Source organism: Poecile atricapillus, chromosome 11, assembly GCF_030490865.1.
Source record: "Poecile atricapillus isolate bPoeAtr1 chromosome 11, bPoeAtr1.hap1, whole genome shotgun sequence".
NCBI classification, from domain to species: domain Eukaryota; kingdom Metazoa; phylum Chordata; class Aves; order Passeriformes; family Paridae; genus Poecile; species Poecile atricapillus.
The window spans coordinates 12,024,839-12,052,275 of NC_081259.1; the positions used below are offsets into that span (position 1 = coordinate 12,024,839).

At 42.6% G+C, this 27,437-nt stretch overlaps 1 protein-coding gene across 3 annotated transcripts in view; it reads left to right on the forward strand.

Annotated features, from left to right (window-relative positions):
- Positions 1-1,690: 1,690 nt before the first annotated feature.
- Positions 1,691-27,437, forward strand: part of MAPK6 (mitogen-activated protein kinase 6) — a 28,251-nt gene continuing 2,504 nt past the window's right edge. Inside the window, exons 1-5 of one of the 3 annotated variants that reach the window (XM_058847313.1) lie at positions 1,691-1,896; positions 20,953-22,160; positions 22,784-22,928; positions 25,947-26,111; positions 26,766-26,967. In XM_058847313.1, coding sequence (XP_058703296.1) covers positions 21,606-22,160; positions 22,784-22,928; positions 25,947-26,111; positions 26,766-26,967 — 1,067 coding nt within the window. In that variant the 5' untranslated portion in view covers positions 1,691-1,896; positions 20,953-21,605. Of the gene's footprint in view, positions 1,897-15,683; positions 15,867-16,019; positions 16,177-20,952; positions 22,161-22,783; positions 22,929-25,946; positions 26,112-26,765; positions 26,968-27,437 lie in introns of those variants that run through there. The other 2 variants (XM_058847314.1, XM_058847312.1) reach the window with 2 other exon arrangements.

The window sequence follows — 27,437 nt, forward strand, 5'->3', positions numbered from 1 at the left end:
CAGGAGCAGTGGTGGAGGAAGGGCTCTGCCAGGGATTAAAACCAGTGTGGGTGGTCTCTTCCTCCAGCACTCCCAAAATCCAGGAAGGAAGAGCCTAATCCCTGCAAGCTAATGTGTTAGTGTAATTACTGAAACAGAGAAGAGGTATATTCCTGCAGATCCTTGTCATCTACTCTTTGAAAGCAGCCTAGATCAATACTCTTCGTTCCTCTAACATGTCCAGGGGCCTGATTCAGCTTTATGTAAAAACCTTTGAAGCAAGTCATGAGGACCAGTTTCAAATGTTAAATTGCTGGGACGTTGACAATGGATTTGGAAAAGATCTGATGAGTGGTGTTCTCTGCAATGTATTAATAACATTGTGTACAGGATACAGAAAATAAAACCTTTGTAACAGCTAAAAACCATATCAATGTTAACTCAGGTTGTTTGCAAACTTGTTCATAAAGGATTAGGCTAACAAAATGAAAGGAGGGAGGAATATCTTTGCTTGAACAGGAAAACACAGAAAATGTTTGATGAAGAATTTACCTTGGTGTGCTGAGAACTGATGTTACAGCATGAGTTTGGCATCTCCTAAAGTACTTTGTGTACCTTGTATTTTCATGCCAAGCACTAAACCAAATGCTTTTCTGTGGATTTGTTCTGCTACAAACTATTTGTTATTTAGCCTCATGGCCATTTCTGAAATCCATGTCTGTTTCTGGTGAAATGGTTGCTTATTACCTTTTTAGAGTTACACAGCCAACCAGGCGATGCTCAGCCAGGGCTTCCACAGTAACACTTCTGCTACATGTAACAGTATTCAAAAGTACAAAATTCAAGAGAAAATCCCAACCTCCCAAAACCCAGCATGTGAGAGGTGTGTTTATATTGAATTGTTGGATAAAGTTGTGCAACTCTATATGCAACCAAGCGTAGTCAGGCTGCCTCTCCTGCCAGGGATGCCACCCACATCTGTCTGGGTTATGCCTGCATCAGCTGTTTCCTCCAGCCCTCCACCTCCAGCTGAGCCTGCTGTTGCTGGGTGTTGCTGCTCTACCCTCCAGCAGCTCCCCCAGGCTCCCTGGGGCTCCCTGCTCCCCACAACACCCCCAGATACTCTTGTTCCTCCTCAGGTCCCCTGACCTGCCCTTCCAGAGGCCCCGGTGGGCCCAGGCAATGCAGCAAGCCTGGAGGGAAGCTAGCCCCCATAAAGAAATGCTTTCATAAATGTGTCTTTAGATAACTGGCAAAGTATAGCAGCAATTCAGCAATTCCCTGTGAGGGACTGCCAGGCGAGACTCCTGCAGGCAGCTCTTTGGAGGAAATGTAGAGGCTTGCTGGAAATACACTGAAATCCAAGAAACACCATGTGCAGACCTGGAGCACTGATTGCTGGATCCATTTGTTCATTAGGCAACGGCTTCTTCTGAGACTAGAAACAGAATTTGACTTGCTAGTAAAAAGCAAAATAATTTCTAGACTTCTTCAGGGACTAGTTTGCCCACTTTTACTCATGAGGTGATGAAAACAAACCTTCCCACTCTGCAGCTCCTAATGCTCTTTCTGTATTGGTGGCCTATTTTTCTGCTTGAGGACAGGGAGGGACCATTGAGTCACACACAATCTCGTGCCCTTCTCCTCCTCCTCTCATTTAAATATTAATATGATGAATTATTACTAGAGTAACAGCTGTGCACTACTCATATCACAGCAACATAACCTTCCCCTCCTCATCGGAGCACAGCTATTCCTGCCTCGTGTTTTCTGGTTGACCTTCTCACTTCTTCTGGATGACCTTTTAAAAACTACTTTGTTAGTTCTGGTGTGGTATCATTAGGATAATTGCTTGTTCTGTTCTTTTTGCTTAAATATTAATGATACTGAGGAATTCAAAAGATAGCTGCAGTAATGGTAAGTTAAATGTCTGTGTGTATTCTCCCATGGGATCTGTTTGTTTAGAGAGAAGGAAGTGAAAAGATTAATCTTTCTAACTAACACTTAGAAACACCTCCTTCTCTTTGAGAATTGCCTAAATAATAATAGATTGTCTTTAATAGAATTAAAATAGTTTCATATTAATCAGCTAGTGTCTCTAGATAATTCATAGGAATAGCTAACATTGCCCCTAGAAGTAGTAACGTTGTCCCTAGAAGCCCTATAGCATTGCATTCTCTGTAGATAAAGTATTTTAAGAAAGACTGCTAATAAAACCACGAGACAACCCTGTATAGACTGCTGAAAATAAATGTTTGGCATTGAATAAAGAAGGAGAGGGGGAAAAAAAACGCCATCAATTAGCTCAATACAATTGGGAACCGCAAGGTAAAGCATTCTTGGGCAGATTTGGAAATGCTAGTAGATGTTAAGTTTTGCAGGTAAAGGTCCTCTCTGCTGATCACCTTTTGCATGGCTCTTGTGTTTGTGCATGTGTATGTGTGGTTTACAGACCCACAGGTTTTCTCCTCCTTGAAAATGTCGCTCCTTGGATTACTCTGATGTTGCAGAGGAGTTTGCTGGTTTTTGCACCACTGTTGTGGAGAATGTAATGCCAGAAGGAGTGTAGAAATCAGGTTTACTGGATTGGCTTGTATTTAGCATGGGATGAAACCTTTTCTTCTTGTTGCTTAGGGTGAAAAAAAAATCTGAAATGCTCTTATAAAGACTTAAAAATTAAATGTCTATATTTTCATTTGAAAGTTTTCATTTGAAAATTTTGTTTTAGTAAATAGTTGTTCTTAAAGCCAAGCAAAATACTTTCAATTTTAATAAAATATTGTTTTATTGCTTTATTGGGGAGGGGAGGTGTTAAGAGCTCATAGATATAACAAGAAACCTAAATATCAATCCAAATTTATAAATGATGCATTTCTTTACCCACCTATGATGAAAACAGTAGAAACTTTTTTTCCCCAATCAGCCTTACCAGGGATAAGAGAAAGGGAGTCTCTGCTGCCAGAGAACTCTTCCCATTCAAAACCAGTGTCTAAATCCGTGCCTGTCTAGGGGCTGGGGAGAAGAAAGAATGAAAAGACAGCAAACTGTGTTTGTAAGTCACTGACTGTTCTAATATAATGCTGAAAGAAGTGCTGTAATTTCTGAATATTTTTTCTACTGTTTTTTTCTGAACAAGTACCTAGTGTGAACAAAGAGGCTCATCCTGACTGTTTGAAATTCCTACTGCAGTCAACAAAAGTAAAACCATGGACTGAGACATGCTCAGTATCATCTGTACACAAATATATTGTTGGGTTTTTTCCCTTTGTGTTCTGTACCTCCTAAAGTTTGTTAAAGATAGAAAAGCTTTTGTTCACTCAGTTTACCATCCTCATCGGGGATGTCTTAATTCTCAAGCATGTTACTGTACTGCAAATTATTTAGCAAAAATGCTGCTTTTATAAGAACCCTTGACAAACTTGTAGCATGTGCCCCAGATAAAATCTCCTTCCAAACAGTCCCTTCAGATGATTATCTGCAGTGATTGCAAATGAACCTTGTAGCAAGCTCATAACAACTGTCCTCGTGGACGGAAGAGAAACCTGCTGTCAGAACTACAAATAATTTACGTAACCCAATTTAAAGCTCTAACAAAATGTTCCCTGTTAAGAGGATTGTTATACTTAACGTGTGAGATGAAAATGCTTTCTGAAGGTCAGGAATGCACAGAAGATAGATTAGATCTCTTGAAAAGACAAAAAATAGGTTTTTACCAGAAGTTTTTCTTCTGTCAGACTTTCAACTTGGCATTCTCAGAAACTTACATAAGTGCAGCTTTATTCCTGCAAATGCTGTGTTTGCTCTGCAGAGGGAGAGGAGCCTCAGAGCTTCAAGAAAAATACAACTGAAGGTAGACTGGGGACTCAGGTTATTTTCTGTATACTTCAGATAGATTCTCAGGTATATTTCACCAGCAGCACCACAGATCAAAGCTTGTTTTAAATATCACAAGGGTGGCTTTGGGGAAGTATTTGCTGTATTGTGCCTGCCACGGCAGGCAGTGTGATGCTGGAGGGCGCCAGGTAGTCTGTGTTGCTCTGCAGGTGAGCCAGACAGGGGTCCAGGTGACAGTGGCGTGGCAGTGGTGGCCTCACGGATGTGCTGCAGCATTAACCCCTGCAGCAGGAGCTGTGGCAGGAGCTGGCTCTCCTCGAGCTCTCCTGCTCACACCTGCCTGCTGCTGAGTGACACAGCGGTGGGACAGACTCTGCTGAGGATGGACAGGCAGGCTCCCAGAAGCACATTGAACCCAGGCAAGGCACCTGGGCGAGGAGTCCTGCTCTCCTGGTGCTCAGTGACCTGGCTGCCTCTGCTCAGTTGGGAGTTAATGGAAAACTGTCAAACAGAGCCACAAAACCTGAATTTGACACACTGGAAAACAGCTTAACGAGGTCTAGTTTTATTTAATAGGATTTAGGGGGTGCGGCACGACTTGGAATGCTTTTCATATAGGATACAATGGAAAGAAAATGAAATTACAGCCTCTGTAACCATCAGACAGCCAGGCTATTGCTGACTTTCTCCTCATCCCCTGCAAACAGTCACATGTAGTTTCTGTCCATCTCTCTTTGGCTCCAATCAGCCAAAACCTGAGATTACAGAGAAGGTGGTGATGGAGATTGTTTAAACACTTAGCCTCTCATCTCCCTCAGTGTTGCATTCCCCTAATGGCTGTGTGTCTCCCTGTTACTCTGTCCCCTGCCTGCCCTGGTACTGGCTGTCCCACAGCCCTGCAGCAGAGGTGCAGGGAGGAGTGTGGGGTCTGCAGCAGGACACCAGGCAAGATGCAGGCTTTGGCTGGTGAGAGGGGCTGTGTGGCCACACGTTGGAGCAAAAGAACAGGAAAAATCTTTGTCCTGGAGAATGGGATATTTCTCACAGCCTTCTGCTTTGCTGAGGGACTTTTCCCAAAATAGGTGTGTGAAGGGGAAGAGAAGCTTGAATGGGAAAAATCCTCTGCATCACAGCAGTAGGCGCCCCTCACTCCCTGGCAACCTGTGCTCCCCCAACCTGTCACCCAGCCATGGGGTGGGCACTGACAGAGCCACTTCTTTTCCTCCTTAATACGTTCCTGTGCAGCAAGACTTCCACCACCACCATCCTTGACAGATAGAACACAAAGAACACGAGGAGGAGGTGCCCAGGAGAGGTGAGGCAGCCCCTGTTAGCTTTCTGTGCACCTTCTGCTGGGGGAGACCATGTGAGTGTGCCCGTTCCGTGCACGGCACAGCAGTGCCACAGCACTTTGGCACTTGCAGCCTCTTGGTGGCTTGGGTAAGGTTCTTTTGGTAGACCATGACTTTGCTGACAGCTAGTTCTTCAGATGGAAGCATTTTTGTGCCAGGTAGATTTCCAAATCTGAACTTTGCTGGAACGTTTAGTTTATTTTACAAGAACTGGAACAAAGGAGACCACTGATTTTGCCCTACTTAAAAACAAGCAAACAACAACAAAAAAAGCTTTTAAAAGACCCTTGCCTATTTCAGAAGAGGAGGGAATTCTTGAAATGCCGAATCAAAAATGCATGTTTTATCTTTCTTGGTGTTCACAAACTGCAGACTTCAGGTTTTGCAGACTGAGAGATCTGTTAGCAGATTAATTCCCATGCTGTGAGTCCTGGGTGTGCTCCAGCCCACACAACTCCTGAACAGAAATTTTCCTGTGACTGCATCCACAGGCTTCTACAGGCTATGTTGGGATTGGGCACCTTAATTGAATTTAAGTGGACTGTTCCTCCCATGTAGTGCTTTCAGTGGTTCCTGTTGGCTCCAGGAGCTGCCTGACTCATGTGGAAGAAAAAAGGATGAAATAGGTAGGGAACTTTTCAGAAATAGGTTGGGAGAGAAAGCTTGTAAAAATGAGATTTGAATTGAACAGGAGAAAAGAAAACAGAAACCAGGAAATGGGAAGAGACTTGGAGAACCTAGATGGGCTCTGAGAGAGAGTGGAGAGACTGGCACAGAGGGTGTGCAGACTCGGGATGTACAAGCTCAGCTAGTCGGGGGTTCTGGTGCTGGGCATGGACAAGAACTGCCTGGACAAAGCCTAGAATAACTTGTAAACTCAGAATTCAGAGCTCTGGGGATCTGTACTTGGTGCCAGGATCAAGGACTTTGAAAAGTGTATTGGAAAGTTGAATTGTGAAATAAAGTACAAAATCCTTGCAAATTTTAGTTCTAGTAATCTTAAATCTGCTATTAAGGGCTACATTGACCTTGTTCTTTTGTGACTCAGTTCAGAACAGTGGGAATGATAACATTCTGACATTCTTTCAGATTGTAGAAATTAATTTAATGGTTATTTGCAGAGCCCTTAAACGCTGATGGTTCTGTCCTCTAACTGGGGCAATATGTGATGAGCAGCTCATAAGGCAGTACACTGATTTTGGTTTTTCTCGGTATCCAGTTGCTGGTAATCAGATGAGCACTGAATGTGCAATGAATGAAGGAGAGCACTGAGCACTTGTGAGGAGAAAAGGGAATATCTGCTCCTGCACTAAAGCTGTATCAGAGCAGATAGAGCTTGTTCTGATTACTGTGATTGTCATGCCACATGGAGCTCCCTTCCAAGGTCAGAGAAGTTTACTAGCTGTCATGAAGGCCTATATTCCCATGTTCTCCTGCTATCTGAAACATTTCACCAATCAGAAAGACAAATCTTCTTGTTCCTCTGTGTGAAAAGATTCAAAAGTTTCCATTACTGCCCTGCTGCTTCCCTTGATTTCAGCAGTCCCCACAGGTTCTTTGTTGCTGTTTCTTAGCTGCCAGCAGCCTGCTCAGGCCCTGCCTCTGACTCCCTGCTGCCTAGCAATGATTACATTGCTATTGTTTACTAATAAACGTCTTTGGACCTGGGATGATGAACATGGGGTACAGGGCAGTACTTTGATCGCAAATTGTACATGTCGTCCTTGAAGCAATTTTACTACAAGCAAATGAGTTGCCTTAATTATTGAAATAGGGATATTATCACAAACCATAACAATCTCACTTTACTTTGTGCTTCGAGGAAGTATCTAGATAGTCCATGCAGTTGTGGAAATACCAGCTTGGGTAGTCTGCCAGGAGAAAATAAACAGCTGGCATCTTCAAACTTTGGTTGGCTTGAGGGGGAAATCACCACCTTGGTTTTGACAAATACTGTGCTGTTTTGTGAAGTCTTTGTCAAGCATCTCTGACAGACAGGCTTGGGAGTGCTGAGTCCTCTTTGGAGCTGCCCCTGGAGCAGGATGGCTTGGGCAGTGGTGATACAATTCCTAATGCAGCCCTGGCAGTATGGTTTAACTCTGAAGGCAAGGGCTGAGTTTTCTGTCTGTCCTTGATTTGGGGGATATACCTTCCCCAACACAGAAATCAAGGATAGACAGGCTGCCCTGGAAAAGTTAACAGCAAGAAAAAGGAGAGAGGTTTGTAAGCTGCAGTCTTACCCCTCTGGGCCACCATTTCAAGACAGAGGAAGAGTTTGCTCAGTCTTGTCTGATGGCTAAGCTGGTCCTTGATTGCTTTGGTGGCCAAGTAAGAACTGCAGCCTGGCCTTGTCACTCCCACTGCTGAACACGAGTGAAAGGGTTTGTGTACCTGACCTCTGCCATCGTGGGTGCAAGGGGGCACAAGAAGGTCTGTCAGCTGTTTTGTGAGCTGGGCACATCAGATTACACACAGGAACTGTGGAGCAGCTCTTGCTGTCACCCAGGGCACTGCTGGAGTAGGTCATGGAGCACACGTGAACACTATCATCGTGTCGGAGGCTGCAGAATTGCAGCAATCATGAGAACCGAGGATTGCAATCACAGCTGGTCCAAAGGTTGGAACTCATCTTCTTTGAGTCATCTTGATTGCTTTTGTTTTGGGAGTGTCCTGATTAAACAATAAGAAGAAATATGAGATAATGGTTAGCAACTTTTTGTGTTTACTAAAATAATTTTATCAGGAATTGGTTTTATTTTAATTGAGGCTTAAACAGTTCTCTTGTGTTTCATAAGACACAAAGAACGAGGGAGGAATATCTTTTTCTTTTCAAAGAATATAACTTTAGGGCCATGGGGTATCTCTTACATTTTCATTTAGCAGTTTTTGACTGTTGAAATTTGCAGTTGAAAACTGTTTAAATATATGCTGGAGATAAGAGAATGCTGATGCACTTATAAGCAGATTTCTCTACTTCTTTATCTTTCTTAATTCCAGTTCACTTGCAGGGTAAATCTTGCTATTTATATAATGAAAGAACCTCTAGGTGTAACCCTTCAATGAAATGTTTACCTCTATGAGATAACTTTCTGGGCTGAGGACTGCTTCTCAGTGCTTCCTCAGCACTGGGGTGTCCAGTGGAGGTATTTCTGAGAAGAATTAAAGTCATGAAGGACAGTTGCACCAGCTGGCACTGGAGCTCTCATTGAGCTCTGCAAAGGCTGACAGCCTTGCCCACCTTCTCTCCCGCTCTCCTCCTGCACACACTGTATGTGTATGTGTTAGTATCCACTCACAAGTGGATTTGTTTTTCTGTCTTGCAGTGTGTACATGGACAGATGTATTCCATTTGTCTATGCCTTAGCTAGAAAAAGTTTGGGATGACCCAGTTTCAGCACTGTTGTACCTGAAAGAGAGGTAATAAATCTTACATTTCCAGAATAGCAAAGATTCAGTCAGATTTTATGTCTCTACTGAAAAAAAAAAAAAAAAGAAAATAATTTGTTCTTCAGACATATAGAAGTGTAGATCATGGGTAAAATGAGTTACTCAGTACAAAAAATGTGTCATGTATTATTTATTCCTTTCCTAGGTAGAAGTGCTTCTAGGCTCTTCTGTCTGTCAAAAGAACAGATAACTCAAAAACCCTGCATAGAAACCATCCACTCCTGAAAGTGGGATGCCTCTGAGCTACAGTCATGAGAGGGATCAAATATGCCATTGTCTCTTGAAGTAAAACCTCAGCAGAAGTCCCAGGCAAGCCTGCTGATGCTGTCTCTGGGGAAGAAAGCACTGGGGGGGTTATGATGGTGTGAGATGAGCTGTGTGCCTGATGCTGACACTCTTCCAGTGCAGAACGGAGGCCAGTCCACACCTGCTTTGTGGGATGCTCACCTGCAACGTGGGAATGTTAAATGCATCCCTCTCTAGACTGACTAACTGAAAAAAAAACCTGCTGGGCAGGTACACTATATGTTTCTCACTAATTTAGTAGCCCTCCATGTGTAGCATGTTCTCCAGTCAGCCAGGGTGCCAAAGTGTGGCAGGGAGGTGCTTCCTGCTGTTAGGAAAAGGAGCCAGCTTGGTACTGGAGGTGAAGGTTGGAGTCACTGTGTTAAGGTTACAGCTGTTCAAAGTTCTGTCATAAACTTAAGACTGCTGAGAGTTTGCTCCTATTCCAAATACAACATTTATTGGGGGTTAAATTATTGTGCTTTATCCTCATGGGAGCTGATAGAAACAAAATGAGACCAGGAGTTAATGTTCCATTCTGTATTACTGCTGCAAAGAGTAACTGGGAGTTCTTTAGATAAGATGAGTAGACACAGCTTAGCCTTTAGGCATCTGCTACTGGAGCCCATTTAAAGCACTTTGACTTGGAAGAGACTTTGCTGAAGCTAGTGGGAAATGCCAGGGTAGGAAGATGATCCCAATGTTTGGCACCAGTCAGAGCCTGGAGAATTTCCAGTGTGTGTGTTGGCATTTGTAGCATTTAAGGAGAGTGTCTTTTCTCCCCAAGAGTAAAAGGCAAAGCGAGTTTAGACAATTCTGGTCAGTTTTTCCTCTTCAAAGGAAAAATTAATTTTCTTGTTTCTCAATGTAGCATAATTGCAAGCAAATACTTTTTGCTTGAGTTGTAATAAGAGGCCTTGTGTTTCATAAGCCTAATACACTTTGTAGTAGATGATGCTTCTGCGCATAAATTTTTCCCCCTGTGCTGTAGTCAATGGTGCAAGTCCTTCTTTCCTCAGCACTTCAAACAGTTGTCTTCTGTAGAGTGGCCTGAGATCTTGCATCATTTCCTGTCAGCTACCCAAAGCTATTTATAGTATGTCTGCTGATTCTGGCACATAAGCAAAACTCAGTTTTCATGAGAAAACAAATACTTTGGAAATGTAATCCCTCCCAGCAAGTGTCTCAAAACAGCTGAGAAAACCTGAAACAACCTTGAAAATCTTAATGAAGGCCAAGACATAAATGGTGTTGGGGAATGTGGGGAATAGTCCCATATGTTTTTAGTGGAAATCTTTAGAAATAGATGGTGCAAGATGTGCTGAGAAAAAGTTATAGATTACTAAAGGAGAGGAGGTGTTTCCAAAATGTATTTGTTAGTGAAATGAAAACTTTGGGCTTTGCTGTCTGACAATACAACAAAAGTTGTTGTCAAGGTAGCTTTTGAAAAGCTGAGTATTCGCCATGTAATTTGACGGTGGATGTTCTATAAAAAGTCCCTACTTTTTCACATTTCTTAGATTTTCCATCTCTTTAGCTTCAGGAGACTGACTGGGGTAAGAGTCTGGCAGGGACAGTTGCAGTCATTACGTGAAGCAGTGTGCTTCCAGTCAACCTGCTGCTTTTGATAAGTGCTATTTTGGGAACCCTGAAAAAGGGTGTTGGCCCCAGCCAAAACACACCCCGAGCAGCAGAACTCCTATCGGCCTCCTGCAGGCCTGCCCTGACCTGCTGGCACCCATGGCCCTTTATCTTCAGCCATCCAATATGCTGCTTTGCCTGTGAAACAGCTGCAGCCGTGAGCTGGGGCACGCTGGGGACCACTGTGTGTGGAGCAAATGGAATTTGAGGATGAGCAGTCACAAAGGCACACAGTTTCTTAAAGTGCCTCCCAAGGCAGCCTGTTTCATCCTCTTTTCACAATACCCACATATTTGTATTGAGCTTTGCCCCCTGTAAATGTATTTTAAGAGGATTCTGGTGTGGATGAAAATGTTAGTGAATGTTAGTCCAATTTTTTGTTCTCTGTAAATGACAAACTCTGCAGCACCAGCTGTATTTACAATCACACCAGAGGCTTTATCTCTGTAATGCAATAGGAATCAAAATGCTACACGTAGGAAGGTTTACAGTGCTGTAAGAATGAAGAAGAACAGTTCTGCATAGCAATATGTATATTTCTGCAATTAAATGCAATAGTTCTACAAAAACACAGAATTGTTCTATAGAAATCCACCATCAGGCCTTCATAACTTGCCCAAGAGCTGACATATTTTCCAGCAGGGATCCAAAATCAAATGTATTTTTTGCTGAGAGCACCCAGTCCTGCTTCCAGGGTATCTTTTCACCTTAGTGTAGTCAAGGTATTACAGATATTTAAATAATATCTGCTGCCTTTCAGCCCTAGCAGCACTTCAGCTGATGCAATAACCAGCACAGAGCCTCAGACAATTGTGCTCTGGTGCCACTTCAGTTGGCAGATGTGTTCTCCTAACCACTGCACTTGATGTTTTGGAGGTGAGGATGAGAATGGTGCCTTGCTGAAGGTCTGAATGGGGAAGAACCTTCACACACTGAATTTTCTTGCACCTGAAGTGCTGGGACAAAAACATTTGGTGTTTCTTGTTTACACTTCATCCCACGCTTTGCCTTATCCTCCTGTAGAGTATTTCTCAGCTGTAGATTCATCCATTGATTGGATCTACAGCCTGACTCCAGCACACCTCCAACATCCCATGCTGGGAAGTTTGAAGGAGCTTGGGTCACTTGGAGCATCCAAGTGTGAAAATGTTCTTACTAGTCATCCTTTAAAAAATTAAACTAACACACGTACAACCTTAATTGCTTACTTCAGTAAATTTTTCAGTATGTTTGCTATTCTGTGCAAGCTGTCTCTGTGCAAGATAAACTAATGAGGAAACGATGAAAGGCTGAGAACCTGGGAGAGCTCCAGCCTTACACACAGAGAGCTAATGCTTCCAGTGATGACCCAGCTACAAGCAAGTTTTCTAAGCTTTCCTGTTCTCTCTGTATTGACATGGCTTTGGCAACTCCTGCTCTGTCCCCTGCTCTGAGTGTTGTTTAAAACAGAAAAAGCAGGCAATGGAATTGCCTGACTTAAAACTGTGTGATTTTAAGCAGGGGGCCTGCAGGCAGCCTGCTGTACCAAAGTGTCCTAGATCACTGATGATCTACCAAGGGGGAAGAATGACTTGTTCTAAGTGTTTAATGACTTTTTGTCCTACAGAATTTCCAAAGTATGTCACGTAACCCATTTATTTCTAGCCTCAAAGTTGAACATCTTCTGCGACTTTCTTCTTCCACTTCCATTTGCCCTTTGTACTTTGCTGCCTCTGGTTTGAATTGGTCTCTGTTAATGGTCTGTTCTTTTCCAGTTTGTCTATTTTCTATTTCCTATTTCTGTTTTCTATTTCTATATTTCTAATTCCTGTTTCACACAGGAATACAGATCTTGAGGTATGTTTTTTTCCTTCATTCCAAGTCCTCATCATAGTTTTCTCTGCTGATAAGAATGTACATGGTACAAATCTTGCTCTAGCAAAGTCAGGTCCATCCAAGTGAGCCCAAATGAGGTTGTTGTCTGTGCATGTTGTCTGTGCCAGGCAGCTCTGCCTACCACCAAGTAAACTTTAACTAAAAAGGGATCTTGACACTAACATTTGTTAAAAGTTTCTAAGATGGCAGCTTCTGTGTGGTTACCTGGTAATAATGCTGATTGGAATTATATTTAAAGATTTATAGGGAAAATTTTAAAGTCTGCTAATCCAGAGAGTGAGTACTTGACAGAAAAATGCATTTGTGTTAAAAAGAACAAATAAGAAACCCCTGAGTCCACTATGGCAAGATAGTGTCTGACACTTCCAGGAAATGAAGGTGCCCAGGAAATGAAGCCATGAGAGCTACTGGGCTGCCAGTGAAACTCAAATTTATCTGGCCTGTTTGTGCTGAACATCAGCAATATGAAACTAAGCTGGAAGAGCAAGTGATCTGTAAAGGTTTTGCTTAACACACACAGAGAACTAGGCTGATTGGAGAAGGCAGCAGTTAAAGGAGACCCAAACTATTAAAAACTCTTGGATCTGTGCCGGGAAAACTAAATTGTATTTCAGGGCTCAGAGCACAGATAAGCAGGAATAAGCCAAGGAGGCCACAGAAACTGATTGTTTCTTGAACCTCTCCCCATCCCCTTTTAATAAGTAGATTTGTTCCTTTAAACTCATCCCTATTCACATGCAAAATTCACCTTAGACTTTGGTAAAAAATATGGTCAGTCCTTAAAAATGTATCCTAGGCTACATTTCCCTTCTTCTGGGAGGACGTGTAAATCAAGCAGTGAAACTGAGACAAAAGCCTGGAGCTGCCAAGTTACCTTGGGCAACCTTTTCAAACCGTCTCCAAATCTTTCTTCCCTTGCCAATCATAATGGGTGTGGACACTTAAAAAATACTTCGTTCCCTTTTATGCCACAAGTAACAATTCACACACAGGACTGAAATATTACACTGGAATTTACTGTTTGATCTTTTTGAACTTGGATATAATAAATGAATCATTGCTGCAGTTCTAATTATTTTTTAATTGCTGGTCTTTATGACCTTTGAAATCCAGTTCTCTTCTTGTTCTGCATTTCACTGACAGCTAATATCTGCCGGTGTTTTAGAATGGGTTGGCATCATCTAGCATATCATCTACATGCTGTGAAATTGCATTCTTGTGAAAAATGTGGAAAAAAATTGTTACCGTAATTTATAGCCTAATCAATAGGATATTAAAAATCTGAAAACAGATTAGCAATTTGCTGGATTATATAATTATAAATTGCCATGTCACATACAATTCTGAGCAATGTGTACTGTAATTCTACAAATAGTGAGGCTGAAGGCAACTAACATTCCTGCACCATGCTCTTCCTTGTTGCAAGACTTTCTTCTAGATTGAAGGATCCCATTCACTAAATCCTACCACAAACTACACTGTTGGAATGGGAGAAAAGAATTTGGAGGGGAAAAAAAAGAATGCAATTCATGACTTATGAATTAAGAACCCAGAAACCAGTGGCACTTCTGGGCTACGGGAGATTAATGAGTGACCGTGTGCTACCCAAGTGAGGAAGCTTGCTACTCACTGCAAACTTCCTCTGTGTTTGTTGAACTACTTTGCAAACAGTCTAGGCTGCTGCAGAGCAAACTCCATGGATGTGCAACTTCTCCAGCTGGCTGAATTGACACTGGGGATATTGGCAAGCTGTCCCAAATGGACACAGATTATGGGCTCTCCAGGTGCTGTTTCAAGGATGTAATATGAAATTTTTCTTACTTCAGCACTCCAGAATCTGAGGATCAGCTTGCTCTTTTGTTTCTCATAATGAAAATACTTTGTATGGATGGAGGGGTTCTTTAATTAACTAAATAGCTCTGGATTTAGACATACAACCACTGCTGCTCCCACTGCTGCTCCTGCCATTTTTTTTAAAGCCCCAAATCTCTTCCTTTAATTCAAGTAAAAACTCCTCTGTGGCTTGGCTCTGGTTGTCGTCCTAACATCACCTCTTCCAAATATGCACTCCTGCAGATTTTTCTGTATGGAGTGTATTTAAATACAGGCCTTCTGGAGCAGCAGAGCTGTAATCTTCCAACTCTGTTTTGCTGGGTGGGCAGAAGAACTGCAGCTTTGTTACTGACTTTTCTGTAGTGTTGGCAGCATGGTGAGCTGTGTGTCAATTAGCAAGCATTGTAATATAAAGTGTCTGTTTGGTTACTGACTTCTGTATGTGTGCTGTTAGTACAGTGCTGTGCTACCAAAGGCCCAGGTCACCTCTCCTGGTAGTGGGGTCAATATCAGAGCTAGCAGTGCATCTCACTAATTGAAACAGAAGCTGTTTGCTGCATAATTGAAGAGAGTTTAGAAGTTACTTTAAAAACTTCAGAAAAGCTGAGTAGGGAGATCTCTGGATGTTGATATATGACTTGTTTATTAAAAAAAAAAAAAAAAAAGATAAAGTTACATGATCTAAAGGTGCAAGGGTGAACTTGATATTTCTGTCCAAATGACAGCAGAGCAATAGAGCCCTATTTCGTGTAACTTCTGTCCTAGTACTAGCTATAAATAGTCTCTGTTTAACCAGGAAAAATTAGTATTAATTGTTTTATCTTTTTTTGAGTCATCCTGCACTGAAAAGGCATATCAGGGACTGGAGAAGGAAAACTGCACCCTGCCTTGACAGTTGTACTGAAACTGGGTTAGTAGAATCAGAAGGCTCTTCTGTTACCTGGAGGCTTGGTGTCCTCGTGCTTCCCTCTCCTTACTAAAGACTGCTGTATACAAGTCTCAGGGGGAAAAATGTAAAGTTTTCATTATTTTTCTTTATTTTGCTATATTAGTTGCGGTTTTGGGGAAAGGCAGACTCTTAGTGACTCTGTTAAGGGCGATGCTATAAGAAGCGAGAAATCCTTTGTGCTATCTAGAGGTGACAGCAATGGCAAAGGTTTGTTGATGCTTGTGGGGAGAAGACTCAGATCCGCCATGACACGAAGACCGCGGAACATGTGAGCCGAAGTGTCACCTTCGGAGAAAGGAACTGCCTCCGCTGCAGTTGCCTTCCAACTGTTTTTGTTTCTGTGCCGTGAGGAACGTTCCGTGACGGGCCAGTTGAACGGGGCGCACCCGGGCTCCTCCCCGCCTGTCGCTGCCGGAGCCCCGCACACCGCCAGCCCCGGGACAGCGCTGGTTCGGCGGGGCCCCCGCTGGGCCTCCCGCTCGGCCGCTCGGCTGCCGCAGGCGCCACCGGGGCGGGCAGGGCCGCGGCCGCGCTCCCTTCGGTGCCCAGCGCTCCGCCTGCCGCCTCTCCGTGCCGTGCTCCACTCAACCGTGCTTCCAGAGCGCTCAACCCCTCGGGCCAGCTGGGCACGGCGGGAGCGCCGTGTCTCAGGCCGACGGGCGCGGCGGGAGGTGAGCGAGCGGATGTCGTTTCTGTCTTTGCCGGGGACAAGCTCGGCCGGCCGCCGGACCGTATCCCGCACCGCCACGGGCGCTGCTCCCGTCCCGTCCCGCCCCCGTCCCCGAGGGCCGCCCGGGGCCGCCCCCGGCGGGCGGAGCCGCCGCCGCGCCGCCCCTCCCTGCCCTCCGCGCCGGGTTACATGGCGGCGGCTGCGGCAGCGGCAACTGCGGCGAGGCGGGCGGGCGCCGGGCGAGGGCCGGTGGCAGGGCCGCGGGGCTCGGCCGTGTGAGCAGCGCACCCCCGATGAGCCTGGGAAGGCCCGTGAGTGCGGGGCGGGGGGCGCGGGGGGTCTCGGCCGCCGCACGCGCGGGCCCGGCCCCGCCGCACAAAGGCGCTTTGTTCCCTCCATCCCGCCCGGCGGCGCCCCCGGCCCGTTCCGTTCCGCCCGGCTCCCTCCGCCCGGGCCCGGCCCGGCTCCTCCGCACTGCGGCGGCCGCGGGGCCGAGCGGGGCGAGCGGGCGCTGACCGGGCGGGCGGGGGCGGCCGCGCGGGGGGCGCTGCCGGCGGCTGCGGCGCCGGGCCCGGGGCCGCCTGTGCCGGGGGCGGCGGGCGCGGCCTGAAGGGCGTTTGAAGGTAGGGCTGCTCCGCGGCGGGGCCCGGGCCCGGGCTGGCCCCCCGGCACGGCGGAGCGGGTCCCTCGGCTCGGGCGGCCGGGGCAGCGGCGCAGGCGGGCGAAGCTGCTCGGCCCGGGGGCGGCGGGAGGAAGGATGTCCTTTGCCGGGGGGGCCCGGCCTCCACCGCCTGCGGAAGTTTTGCTGCTGCATTCAGCGCAGTCCTGCGAGCCGGCAGATAGGGCACAGGTACCGCTCGCTCCTGCTCCCGGGCGCCCGCAGGCTCCGGGAACCTTTTGTGGGAAAAGTGACTTAATGCTCTTAATAAGTAGCTTGAAACACCCGACGGAAATGGCTTGAAGAGAAACTGCCCGAGTTTGGAGATTTGGGGTACAGGTATCCTTGTCTGGGCAGGCAGGATGCTCTCGCTTGGTGTCTGTCGGATGTGTCTCTTTTTCTGGCTAATTCAGTGCCGTTTGGGATCAGCCTGACAATGGCTGGTAATTGTGTTGTGGAAAAAGAAACCGCGGTCTGCGTGTTGTCGTATGGCCAGTGCTGTTGCCAGCAAGCTTTGTATATACATATATGTGTGTATACAAAAATAACGTCGTCGCAGCATTATGTGTTTATAAACCAGTTACAAATTCCGGGAAGCTGTGGCTTAAAATAGAGGTGCGTTTTGGTTTGGCAATTGCGTTCAGAAAACGTGTGCTCTAAAGCTAAAATGGGAACTTTCAGCCCTTTGCTCAAGCTCAGTCCTTGTTTGTGTGGTTGTTATCTCGAATTCACTCTTGACTGGTTACCTGTTCAGTGGAACAGCAGATGGTAGCAGGTCTGCAGAGATGCAGAAGGCTGTGGTTAGCTGATGGTGGGCTTCTTCCAGAGACTTTTCATGATTATTATTATCTAAAGAAAGAGCCAAACCATTTTTAAACACGATACGAAAAAGTACACCGGGTTCTTGTGTGTTTCTACAGATCCTTCAGAAGATTTATAAACTAATAGTAACATTTGCTTACTGCCAGCACCGAGTTCCCTAAACAGTGTGGGGAGCAAGTAGGAGGCTTTAGAAAGCAGCAGTTTCGTGAGTTGGACGATGACTCACTCTGCCTACTGACTGCAACGTGGCTGATCTAAAAAAAAAGTTCTTCTGTGCCCCGTATTTTTTTAGTCGAAGGGATAGTACTTAGCAGGTTGTATAATGTCATTAGTCATTCTTGGTCTTTCTCCTGTGAGTAATAATTTGATCATTATATGGTCAGCATAATCAAATTAACTGGTATCTTTCAGTCTTATTTGTATTTCTGACAAAGTAAACATCTCATACCTGACTGTTTCGGTGTACATCCTGTTTCCTGAAAACTGTGATAAATCCACGTGCTGGAGTTGAGCGTGGTTTGAAGGGGCTGCTTGCGCAATGCCTGAAGCCGGTCAAGTGTGATGATCATCACTAGGGATGATTTTAAAGCCCTTCTGTGGGTCACTTCTGTTACCCTCTCCCAAGAACTGACCCATTTTAAAACCATAGTCGTAAACCACTTAAGAAGTGGGTATCTTTGTGTTTCCCTCTTTAAACTTTGTGTGAAGGAGTAAAAGTATCGCTTACAAAAATCCTGGTAGCCGTGGCACTGTGACAGCCTAGATGAAAATGTCAGTGCCTATGTTAGCGTGAATTGGGATGATAAACTCTCCTTTTTTACACAGTAGTCTGTTTTGCATTTCAAGTGGCTAGAACATGGACTTAAGTAATTTGTTCACAGATAGGAGGTTTGGAGCAGGATCAGGTCAAATGAAGGCTGCACCTTCAGGGTTGGTTGCTTATGTTGTCAGCATTTGTTTTCTTAGCTAAATCAGTCTGATTGTGGAGATCATGGCATGCTCTCTGAAAACACTAATTAGTGGACACCTTGTCAAAGGATAGCTCTAAACTGATGATTAAAAATGTATCATTTCAGAGATATAGAATGAAAATTTTAGGGCTCCTACTCCAGGAAGCCAAGTGAGCCATAGTTCCCTTTCTCCCTGAAGCAGTCCTTTCATTGCTGCATTCACTCATGGCAGTAGGGGGTAAGATCTGAGTTCTGGCAAGGAGGTGGTAGATCGTAATCTTTGCTGCTGATGGGCATCGGTTTGAATCTGTTCCTGGGCTGTTTAATGGAACTAGCTAAAAGAGAGGTTCCAGATGTGTCACGCAGCTGGTGCAAACAGTTTCAGTATTGCTGCATGTTGAAGACATCAGCAGTGTGAAACAATAAGCCTAATTATGAGGCAGAATACAAGTGGTTGTAGATGGTCCAAAGAATGTAAAATACAGCTTAATGCAGGGTAAGTGAACAGAGACCTTGGACCTTGAGTTAATGTGAAATTTGAAGTACTGGTACAAAAATTAATTTCTGTAACAACTGGGGGGGGGGTGTTGGAATAAAAGATGAATGGGGTGATTGTAAACTTGTTCAGGCAGCAGCTCAGAATGAGTGAACCTGAAAGTAGTACATGTGAGTGAGAAAATAGTTTCAAGTTTAAAAACGCTAAAAATCAAGAGCATCTGGGTTTTATAATTGTGAACACAGTTGGGTAGTCACTGATGCTGTCCTCTTTGGGATAAATTTTACTTCTTTAAGAAAATTCATGGGTACTTTAAAAGGGGTCCTCACTGTCTTAATATTGGTAAAAGTTCAAGATAATTTGGGGAAAAGTAGTAGTGTTATCTCATTTTGTTTGTACTGAGGTTATGATAACCCTTGTAAAACACTGCTTAAAATTAGGACTCTTGCCAATCCACAAAGAAAGGAATCTTAAGGCAATCTTAAGTTCCATGTGCTGAGTAGAAAAAGCTCTGAAGATCACCCTTGTGACAGGATATACCACATCAGTAGAGGGCAGCTCAATGCTTTTCAGTTCAGAAACATATTTGGTCATCTTTATTTAAGAATAAAAACTGAGCAGAGGAAATCATGTGTTTCATTCTTCCCTGTGTTCTGCCCACATTCCTGGGGGCAGGTGGTGTGTGGCAGGAGGGAGTGAGCAAGCCCAGGGCACTGGGGCTGTGTCTTGACAGTCAGGCTTGAGCCAAAGGAAGGGTAATATTTAAATGTGTTGAAACAGTCTTGTTTCTCACTGCCAGTGTGCCTTTCTTTCCTCTTTTTTCCCCTTTTTCTCTTTACAATTCTGATTACTTTAGTGAATTGAGGCCATTATTTACAATATGTTAATAACTTGTCAGCTGCTCTTGCTGCTCTGTTAGGACTGAGGAGACTTGTTTTGCTTGCTCCCAGTTGTCCCGCTGAAAGGCTAGCACTGTTTTTAAAGGAAAACATTCATATAATTAATTCTGAAGTGTTGGGATAGTGTGGAGACCTTTACATTTAGGTAGAGAGCTGAGGGAAGAGCTGAAATGTGTTAATCTAAGATTGAGCAGGAAGCACTTAGTGGTTTAATGTGACCTATACATGTTGGGGAAGAACATTCAAGTGACTTGTAGTGGAATTGCCCAAAGCTTACCACACTGTGTAGCATACACTTGTGACTCTTCCCTTTGTGGCATTTTTGAACTTTCGAAAGAAGTGAGGATGTTGTACAGAAATGCAGCATGTGGTCTTTATGACTGCATTCTGTTGTTGCTGACAGGAACTTACTGAGAAAATTGCCAGTTCAGTTTTTCATAAATAGTAGGTAAATTCACTACACTATTAAAAAATAATTACTCTTTTTTGACGTGGTCTGAAAGAGCCCATATGTTAGGGGAAATGGCTGTAGAACATATCAGTTACTCTGTAAAATGTATTTGCTGCTAGTTTTTCTTTGTAAGGTTGGATAAGTGTAGAAATAATTGATAAAGTAGTAATATTTGTCTGATGAATTACCCCTGTGATTCCTGTAACGATGAGTCTGTAGAGGCAGAGTTATTATTTGAAATGTTGGTAAACTTTATCCAAAATCACAAGGATTAAAGCTTTATAAGTGGCATTGGGTGTGTGCTGTATATTCAGTAAATATGGGGAGTGTACAAGCCTTACCCTTTTTGTGTGACCAGTACCTAGTTACCTCTTATTATGGTGAAATAGTAAAACCTGATTTTGTCTTCAAATAAAAGTTTAGTGAAAAGAATTATTCCAAAATTTGCTGACAGATGCTACGGATACTGTTGCTTCTGGCTTGTCTCTTAACATCTCTATTGGAGAATTACCAAGTTGGTTTTGTTAGTCTCTTTATTAAAACTCAGGAGGATTTTTTTTGTTGTGTACCATAAATCCAATAGATTACATCAAAAATGTTCACTATATATATTTTAGAAACAGTGGTTGGTCATTATTGTTTTTCTCCACAAATGTGAAAAGTACATATAAGTTCTAATTAGTTTAGGTTTTTTGATGGTTTGTAACTGGATAGTAAATAAGTTGTACATTTAGGACAACATAATCAGTTGGGGGAGGAGGAAGGCTTTTGTACGTGCTGGGGTACTGATGTGTTTTTCTCTGCTTTTCAGGTTGCCACGGAGTAAAATGGATGGTAGCTTTGACTGTGATTGTGGTGAGCTGGAGCCACCTGATCATTAACAGAAGGCATCTTTTGTAAATCAAGAGCTGCCAGTTTCCCATTTAACTAGACTGTAAACAAAGAAGAGAAAAAGGAGGAAGAAGGAAAAAAAAATAGTGCTTACCAGCACCATAGAATGACGCTGCTCAGGACCAGTCCAACACTGAATGTATCTGCACTGTGAGGAGGAGGATGTTAATAGAAGCCTATTATGTGCATATTTATTCACATTTTTGTTAAATGTTAACCAGATTAGCACAGTAGAGCTGAGTGCATAGTATGTCATTTCATTCCGTTTGAGTTTCTTGTGAGTATTTTCTTTGATGTCTGCAGAAATGCTGCACCTTTCTTGAACTATGAATGCTGCAATCTTTCTATCTTATGCTCGGTTTGAGTTCTAGAGCTTACGGGCTCTAAATTCAAGGGGACACAACAGGCCTGGCTGGCTCATAATGAAATGAGAGTGTCAAGAAACCATCTTGCAGTCAAAGCCAAGTGTTTCTTCTCCCTTTCTCTAAGACCTTTCCTTCAGATACCAGTGGAAGTGTCTCCGTGTGTTTACAGAAGCTTAGTAGTTTGAGGAAAAACGTAAAGAATTTTAAAATGGCAGAAAAATTTGAAAGTCTCATGAACATTCATGGTTTTGATCTGGGCTCTCGATATATGGACTTAAAACCACTGGGCTGTGGTGGAAACGGCTTAGTTTTTTCTGCTGTCGATAATGACTGTGACAAAAGAGTAGCTGTCAAGAAAATTGTCCTTACAGATCCCCAGAGTGTTAAACATGCTCTACGTGAGATCAAAATTATTAGAAGACTTGACCACGATAACATTGTCAAAGTATTTGAAATTCTTGGTCCCAGTGGAAGCCAGTTAACAGATGATGTGGGCTCCCTGACAGAATTGAACTGTGTTTACATTGTCCAGGAATACATGGAGACAGATCTGGCTAATTTGCTAGAGCAAGGCCCATTACTGGAAGATCATGCCAGACTTTTCATGTACCAGCTGCTACGTGGGCTCAAGTATATTCACTCTGCAAATGTTCTGCATAGAGATCTCAAACCAGCTAATCTTTTCATTAATACTGAAGACTTGGTGCTGAAGATTGGTGACTTTGGTCTTGCACGAATCATGGATCCTCATTATTCCCACAAGGTATGCAGAGAGTGGGAATATCTAAGTGATACATTGACAACTGTGCCTTCTTAAAATAGCATCTTTCTCCCTTTTATCACAGGAAGGCCTCTTTAGCATGGTTTGACTCAGATAGGACTACAGCAAGCTTCATATTGTTTTTTTTATTTTTTTAAATTTTTTTACTAAATGGGTTCAGAAAAGCAAAGGTTTTAACAGTGAACACGGAACCCAAGATTAAGAGCAACACTTAGTTACATTTATGTTATAGAAGCCTTATATAAGATTATAAGTAGTGTGTTCATAGTGGCTACTTTGAGGGATTGGTTTAGAGATACTGTCCTCCTGGTCTAGATGCTTCACAAGAGAGTTCAGTATCATCTCTGCATTTATTTGGCATCTGGGAATGAGAAAGTTTTGCTGCAGTACCTCATTTGACTAATAGTATCATGTTTCTATATTGCTGCTGTTCACTCACAAAGATATTTGTAAAGGTAGAAAGAGGGTTTAGTAGAATACACACAATATAATCCCTGGGACCTTGAGACTAAAAAAATCTTGTTAGTAGTGCATTAAAAAATAAGAAATTAAAAAAAAAACCTAAGTAGTAAAAATCTAATCAGTTTTTTTATTAATTTCATTAGGGCCATCTTTCTGAAGGATTGGTTACTAAATGGTACAGATCGCCCCGGCTTTTGCTTTCTCCTAACAACTACACTAAAGCCATTGACATGTGGGCTGCAGGTTGCATCTTTGCTGAAATGCTGACTGGGAAAACCCTCTTTGCAGGTGGGTAGAATAAAATCAGTGTGCATATTCATATTCAGTGCTTAATTATCTTCCTCAGGAAGGATTGGTTCTCCTGGCTAACATAACTAGTCCTTGACTATCAGGATATGCTATATTATTACACACTTCTATACACTATAAATTGATATATCTGTAAAGCAGAAGACATTTCAGTTTCATTACTTGTATTGGTGTGTATTTAGATAAATATCACAATTTAATGTAGAAGTCAGACACGGTAAATCTGTCATTATGTTAAGCTGAATTTATTGGTTGTCTAAGAAGTGTTCTGATACATGTGTGAATTGGTGTATCCAGGGAATATTTGAAGATTATGAATACCCTGAGCATCATATGCATAAAGATTAATTTTTTTTTGATGTAGTAAACCTAATCACTTCCTGCTTCTCTATATTTTAAATTACGAAGCCCCAGGGACATAGATTTAAAGGTGTAAAATTGCACTACAGCAAGCAAACCTTCAACTGTTTTAGGTGAGATAGGAAGCAATGCTCTGGTCTCATTGGGTGCATCTATATTAGAGCTTTGGTTAGGATCAGGAGCAAATTTTTGGAGCCAGTCTCTTGATGGCTGTTCTGCACTATGTTGCTGACCTGGCTCAGAGCACAAACTAGAGCATTTTAGATAAAGTGCAACTGTTGGTTGCACTATAGGAGATCACCACTTGCTGACAAGCACTCCTTCCATGGGAGCAGATGAGTAAACTGCTGAAATACCTCTGAAATCCTTATTTTTGTGCACCCTGGGGCCTCAGCAGCAGCTGTCTCATTCAGGTTCACTCTTGGATTTGCTCCTGTTGGCCTGAATTACAGGAATAATACAGATAAAACCTCTGAGACCTAAGCTTGCATTTCAAAGTTCACGTTCCTCTAGACACGTGTGCACTGAAAGCACACCTCTGCAGTCATTCTTAGCTTTGCATGAAAGGGCAATGGAATTGAGAGCTTCTTCCCATAAAGTAGTTAATAGAGAACTGTCACTTGAAGGCATTATTTGATATAAATCAGCAATTAATATGTGCAGAGGCTTCTCTTAACATGCAGTGAGTTTTTCACTCTTTGAGTTACTAACTACTGGGGTAATGTCCCCAGAGTACTATGTACATGCTTGGCTGATATAAGATTTATTAGGTTCCCATTGCATCAGGAACTTAAGCTGGCAATTAATGGGAGAAAGTCTGCAGATTTCATCCTTCAGCATAGATTGATCACAACTGCCAGCATTTTGGCTTTTTTTCCTTTGAGTAGCATTGGTATTTGTCACAATTTTTTATTGGCCCAATAGCTGTGCAGAGAGAATTCTGTTAAAAAACTTGGTCTTAGTCACCAAAATCCTAAGTTTGTAGGCTTGTTTATATGCCTTAATTGGATTGAGTAGATACTTAGAAAAATATTTTAGGTATAGATGTGCCCCTGTGAAAGTTTAGCACTGCCAAACTTTTAGTTTCCAAATCTAAAGAAAAGTGGATTTTTTTATGCCATGCATTTGGAAAAGGAAGATGGTTGGAGATATGATAGTTATTCTGCCCTGGGGCTCTGAATAAAGTTCTTTGCAGAGTTGTTTGGAGGGATTGATTTGGTTAATTGCAACTTCCTGTGTACTTCTGAACCATCCCTTAGGAATCCTGCTGTTCAGAAAGCTGATGAGAATGGGAGGGAAGAATGCAGATTAATACTGCAGAATACCTGGAACAAGTGAGGGTAGAGAAGTTGAGGCAGAAGAATTCAGTAGCTTTTCCAAACAACTTCTCTACTTCTTTGTTCTAAATCAATATTTTGCAATGGTTATTTCATTGATAGGGGACAGAAAGCTGATTATTTTTTAGGATGGTACTAATTACACAGTAAAATCTGTTTTCCAGCAAATTACAAGCAATACAACATCTGATAGATCATATTAAGTAATTTGTTGTAGTCTGAAGTAGAACAAAACAGCTCTCTCAATCCAGTAAAGAAGTTAACATGAGGCACTGATTCATTTGGGGAACTCTGTCAGATTTTCTGCAGTGACTTTGCCTCAGCTTTTGAAGTCACCTGGCAGGTGTGTGGTAGGATGTCCAGTGCAGACTGCTGTGCTGTGCAGGCAGTGAAGTGAACTGAGAGTGTGGAGGTTTGGAGATGGTACAGTCCCTTGCTGGCCCCATTTATTTTTATATTTATTGTCACATACATCAGCATTGCTTGTGATTGCCCAGAGCTGCTTGGTGAAGGAGGGAAACACTGGTGTGCAAATAATCCTATATAATTTCATCTGTTAGTTGAATCTCTGGGATCCTACATCCTTCTTGGAGCTGGACAACAAGCTGAAGTTGGCAAGTTATATTTCTGGGTACTCCAGTACTGAATGTAGATGCTGTTCATTATTCAGAATTGACCTGCTGTATAGGCCCTTATTGTTCTTATCCTGGGAAACTTCAGGTGGTGTTAAAAAGAGTATTATAATTACAATCATAATACAGTATTTTTTTCAAGAGTATCACTCTGTGTAACCAACAGGTGATTTTTGTCTTGCACTTGACAGTTAATGCAGGATTTCAGAGTAGAATAACAATACAAATGGTTATGGCCTGCAAAATGTCTTTCTGAGCTAAACTACTACTGTTCTTATTAATAAGGAACTTAAAATTCAAAATGAGGTCAAATACTGCATTTATTAGGTAGAAAGGGGAGGATTGCAGTATATAGAGTATAATAAAAAGGATATTGCTGTAGAATACCTCATCCATGGTGAAAACACCCTTACAAAATCTTAAGGTTAGGTCTCTTTATCTGTGAGTAGCAGCTCTGTAATTCTTCATATGCCACGGCATTTATTAAGAGCTCTTCAGATTTATTATCATTTAAATTCAGAACTTCAGCCTTTCTTCTGTTACAGGAGATTATAATCTTATACTGGAAATAGCTGCTTAGAGCACAAAATTTTGACATGCCTTTCATATGCAGGGATCAGAAATGTTTAAAGTGGAAATGGCAGCTTGTCTTTTCTTTTGGTGCTCAGGTGCACATGAACTTGAACAGATGCAGTTGATTCTAGAATCAATTCCTGTTGTACATGAGGAGGACCGTCAGGAGCTTCTCAATGTAATTCCAGTTTACATTAGAAACGATATGACTGAGCCACACAAACCTTTAACTCAGTTGCTTCCAGGCATCAGTCCTGAAGGTAAGTAATGAAAAAAAACTAAAAAAAACTTGATTCAATGTTTTGATGTTTCAAAATCATCAAATAGCAGCTTTGAGGTGCAGGTTTGTGATTGTTAAAAGCAAGTTTCAATTAGAAGAATCTGTGTTCTCTGAAGAAGGATTGTCTTCTGCTGTAATAAAAAAAAATCTAGTTCTATGATGGCTGCTTGGTTATCTTTAGTTAGATTAGATTTAGATCAGAATTTTGAGTCTATGCTGGACCTATATGCACTGGAATTGCTCTGTTTTGAGACACTGGCCTTTTAAATACAAGGGAACATTGGAATGGAGTTAGTATAGATGGACTGTCTTTCAAATGTTTTTGAGAGTCCCCCCGCCAAAGTAACAGCAGTATTTCCTGGTAGCCATTGCTGGATACTGATTCAGCTTGAAGCTTTCTGTCTTGTGCTGGTTTTTTATGCTTTAAGTTAAATTATGGTTGATCTCAGATTTGACTTCTCTCTTTTTCTGATGGCTACAGGATGCGTATTTGGCACTGTACAGTCAGTAGCTGATACTTCACAGGCAGCTACTTTGAAACAACTAGAGGGCTCTAGAGCAAAGCACTGCACCTTAATGTTCTAAGTTCTAAATGTCAGAAATTTCCTATTTAATGGTAGCTTATATTCTACAGCACTGGACTTCCTGGAGCAAATTCTGACATTTAGTCCCATGGATCGATTGACAGCAGAAGAAGCTTTGTCCCATCCTTATATGAGCATTTATTCCTTTCCAACGGATGAGCCTATTTCAAGTCATCCTTTTCACATTGAAGATGAGGTTGATGATATTCTGCTAATGGATGAAAGTCACAGCCATATTTATAATTGGGAAAGGTAAATTTATCACTTACTGTGGTAACGTAACCTGGATGGTTTTGTGCTTGAAGTGACATTGCTTCATGGGCATTATTTCCCTTTCTGTTTGTTTCTTCTTCTTGAGTTGACATGAGAATAAAGTTTTCCCTTATAGCATTATCATTTGATTTATAATACATTAGATGTGACTTAGATATGCTGATGGATTCCTGAGTTGCACTCAGGACTCTAGAATCTATCTATTATTTTTTTTCTTCCCCAAAATACTTCTCTAAAAATAAATCATGTTTAAGGAGATTGTCTTAAATCTTGTTTAATTATGATTGTCTTGTCTAATGCTTAGTGCATATTATAGTAAAGAGATTTCACAGTAGTTATCTGAAGTCAATTAAACACACTTTAGGAAGAGTTCTGTAAATGGAGTGAGCTATTGTACATAATTCTGTTTCTTCATGCTAGATTAAATTAAAAACCTGGAAGAGGTACCC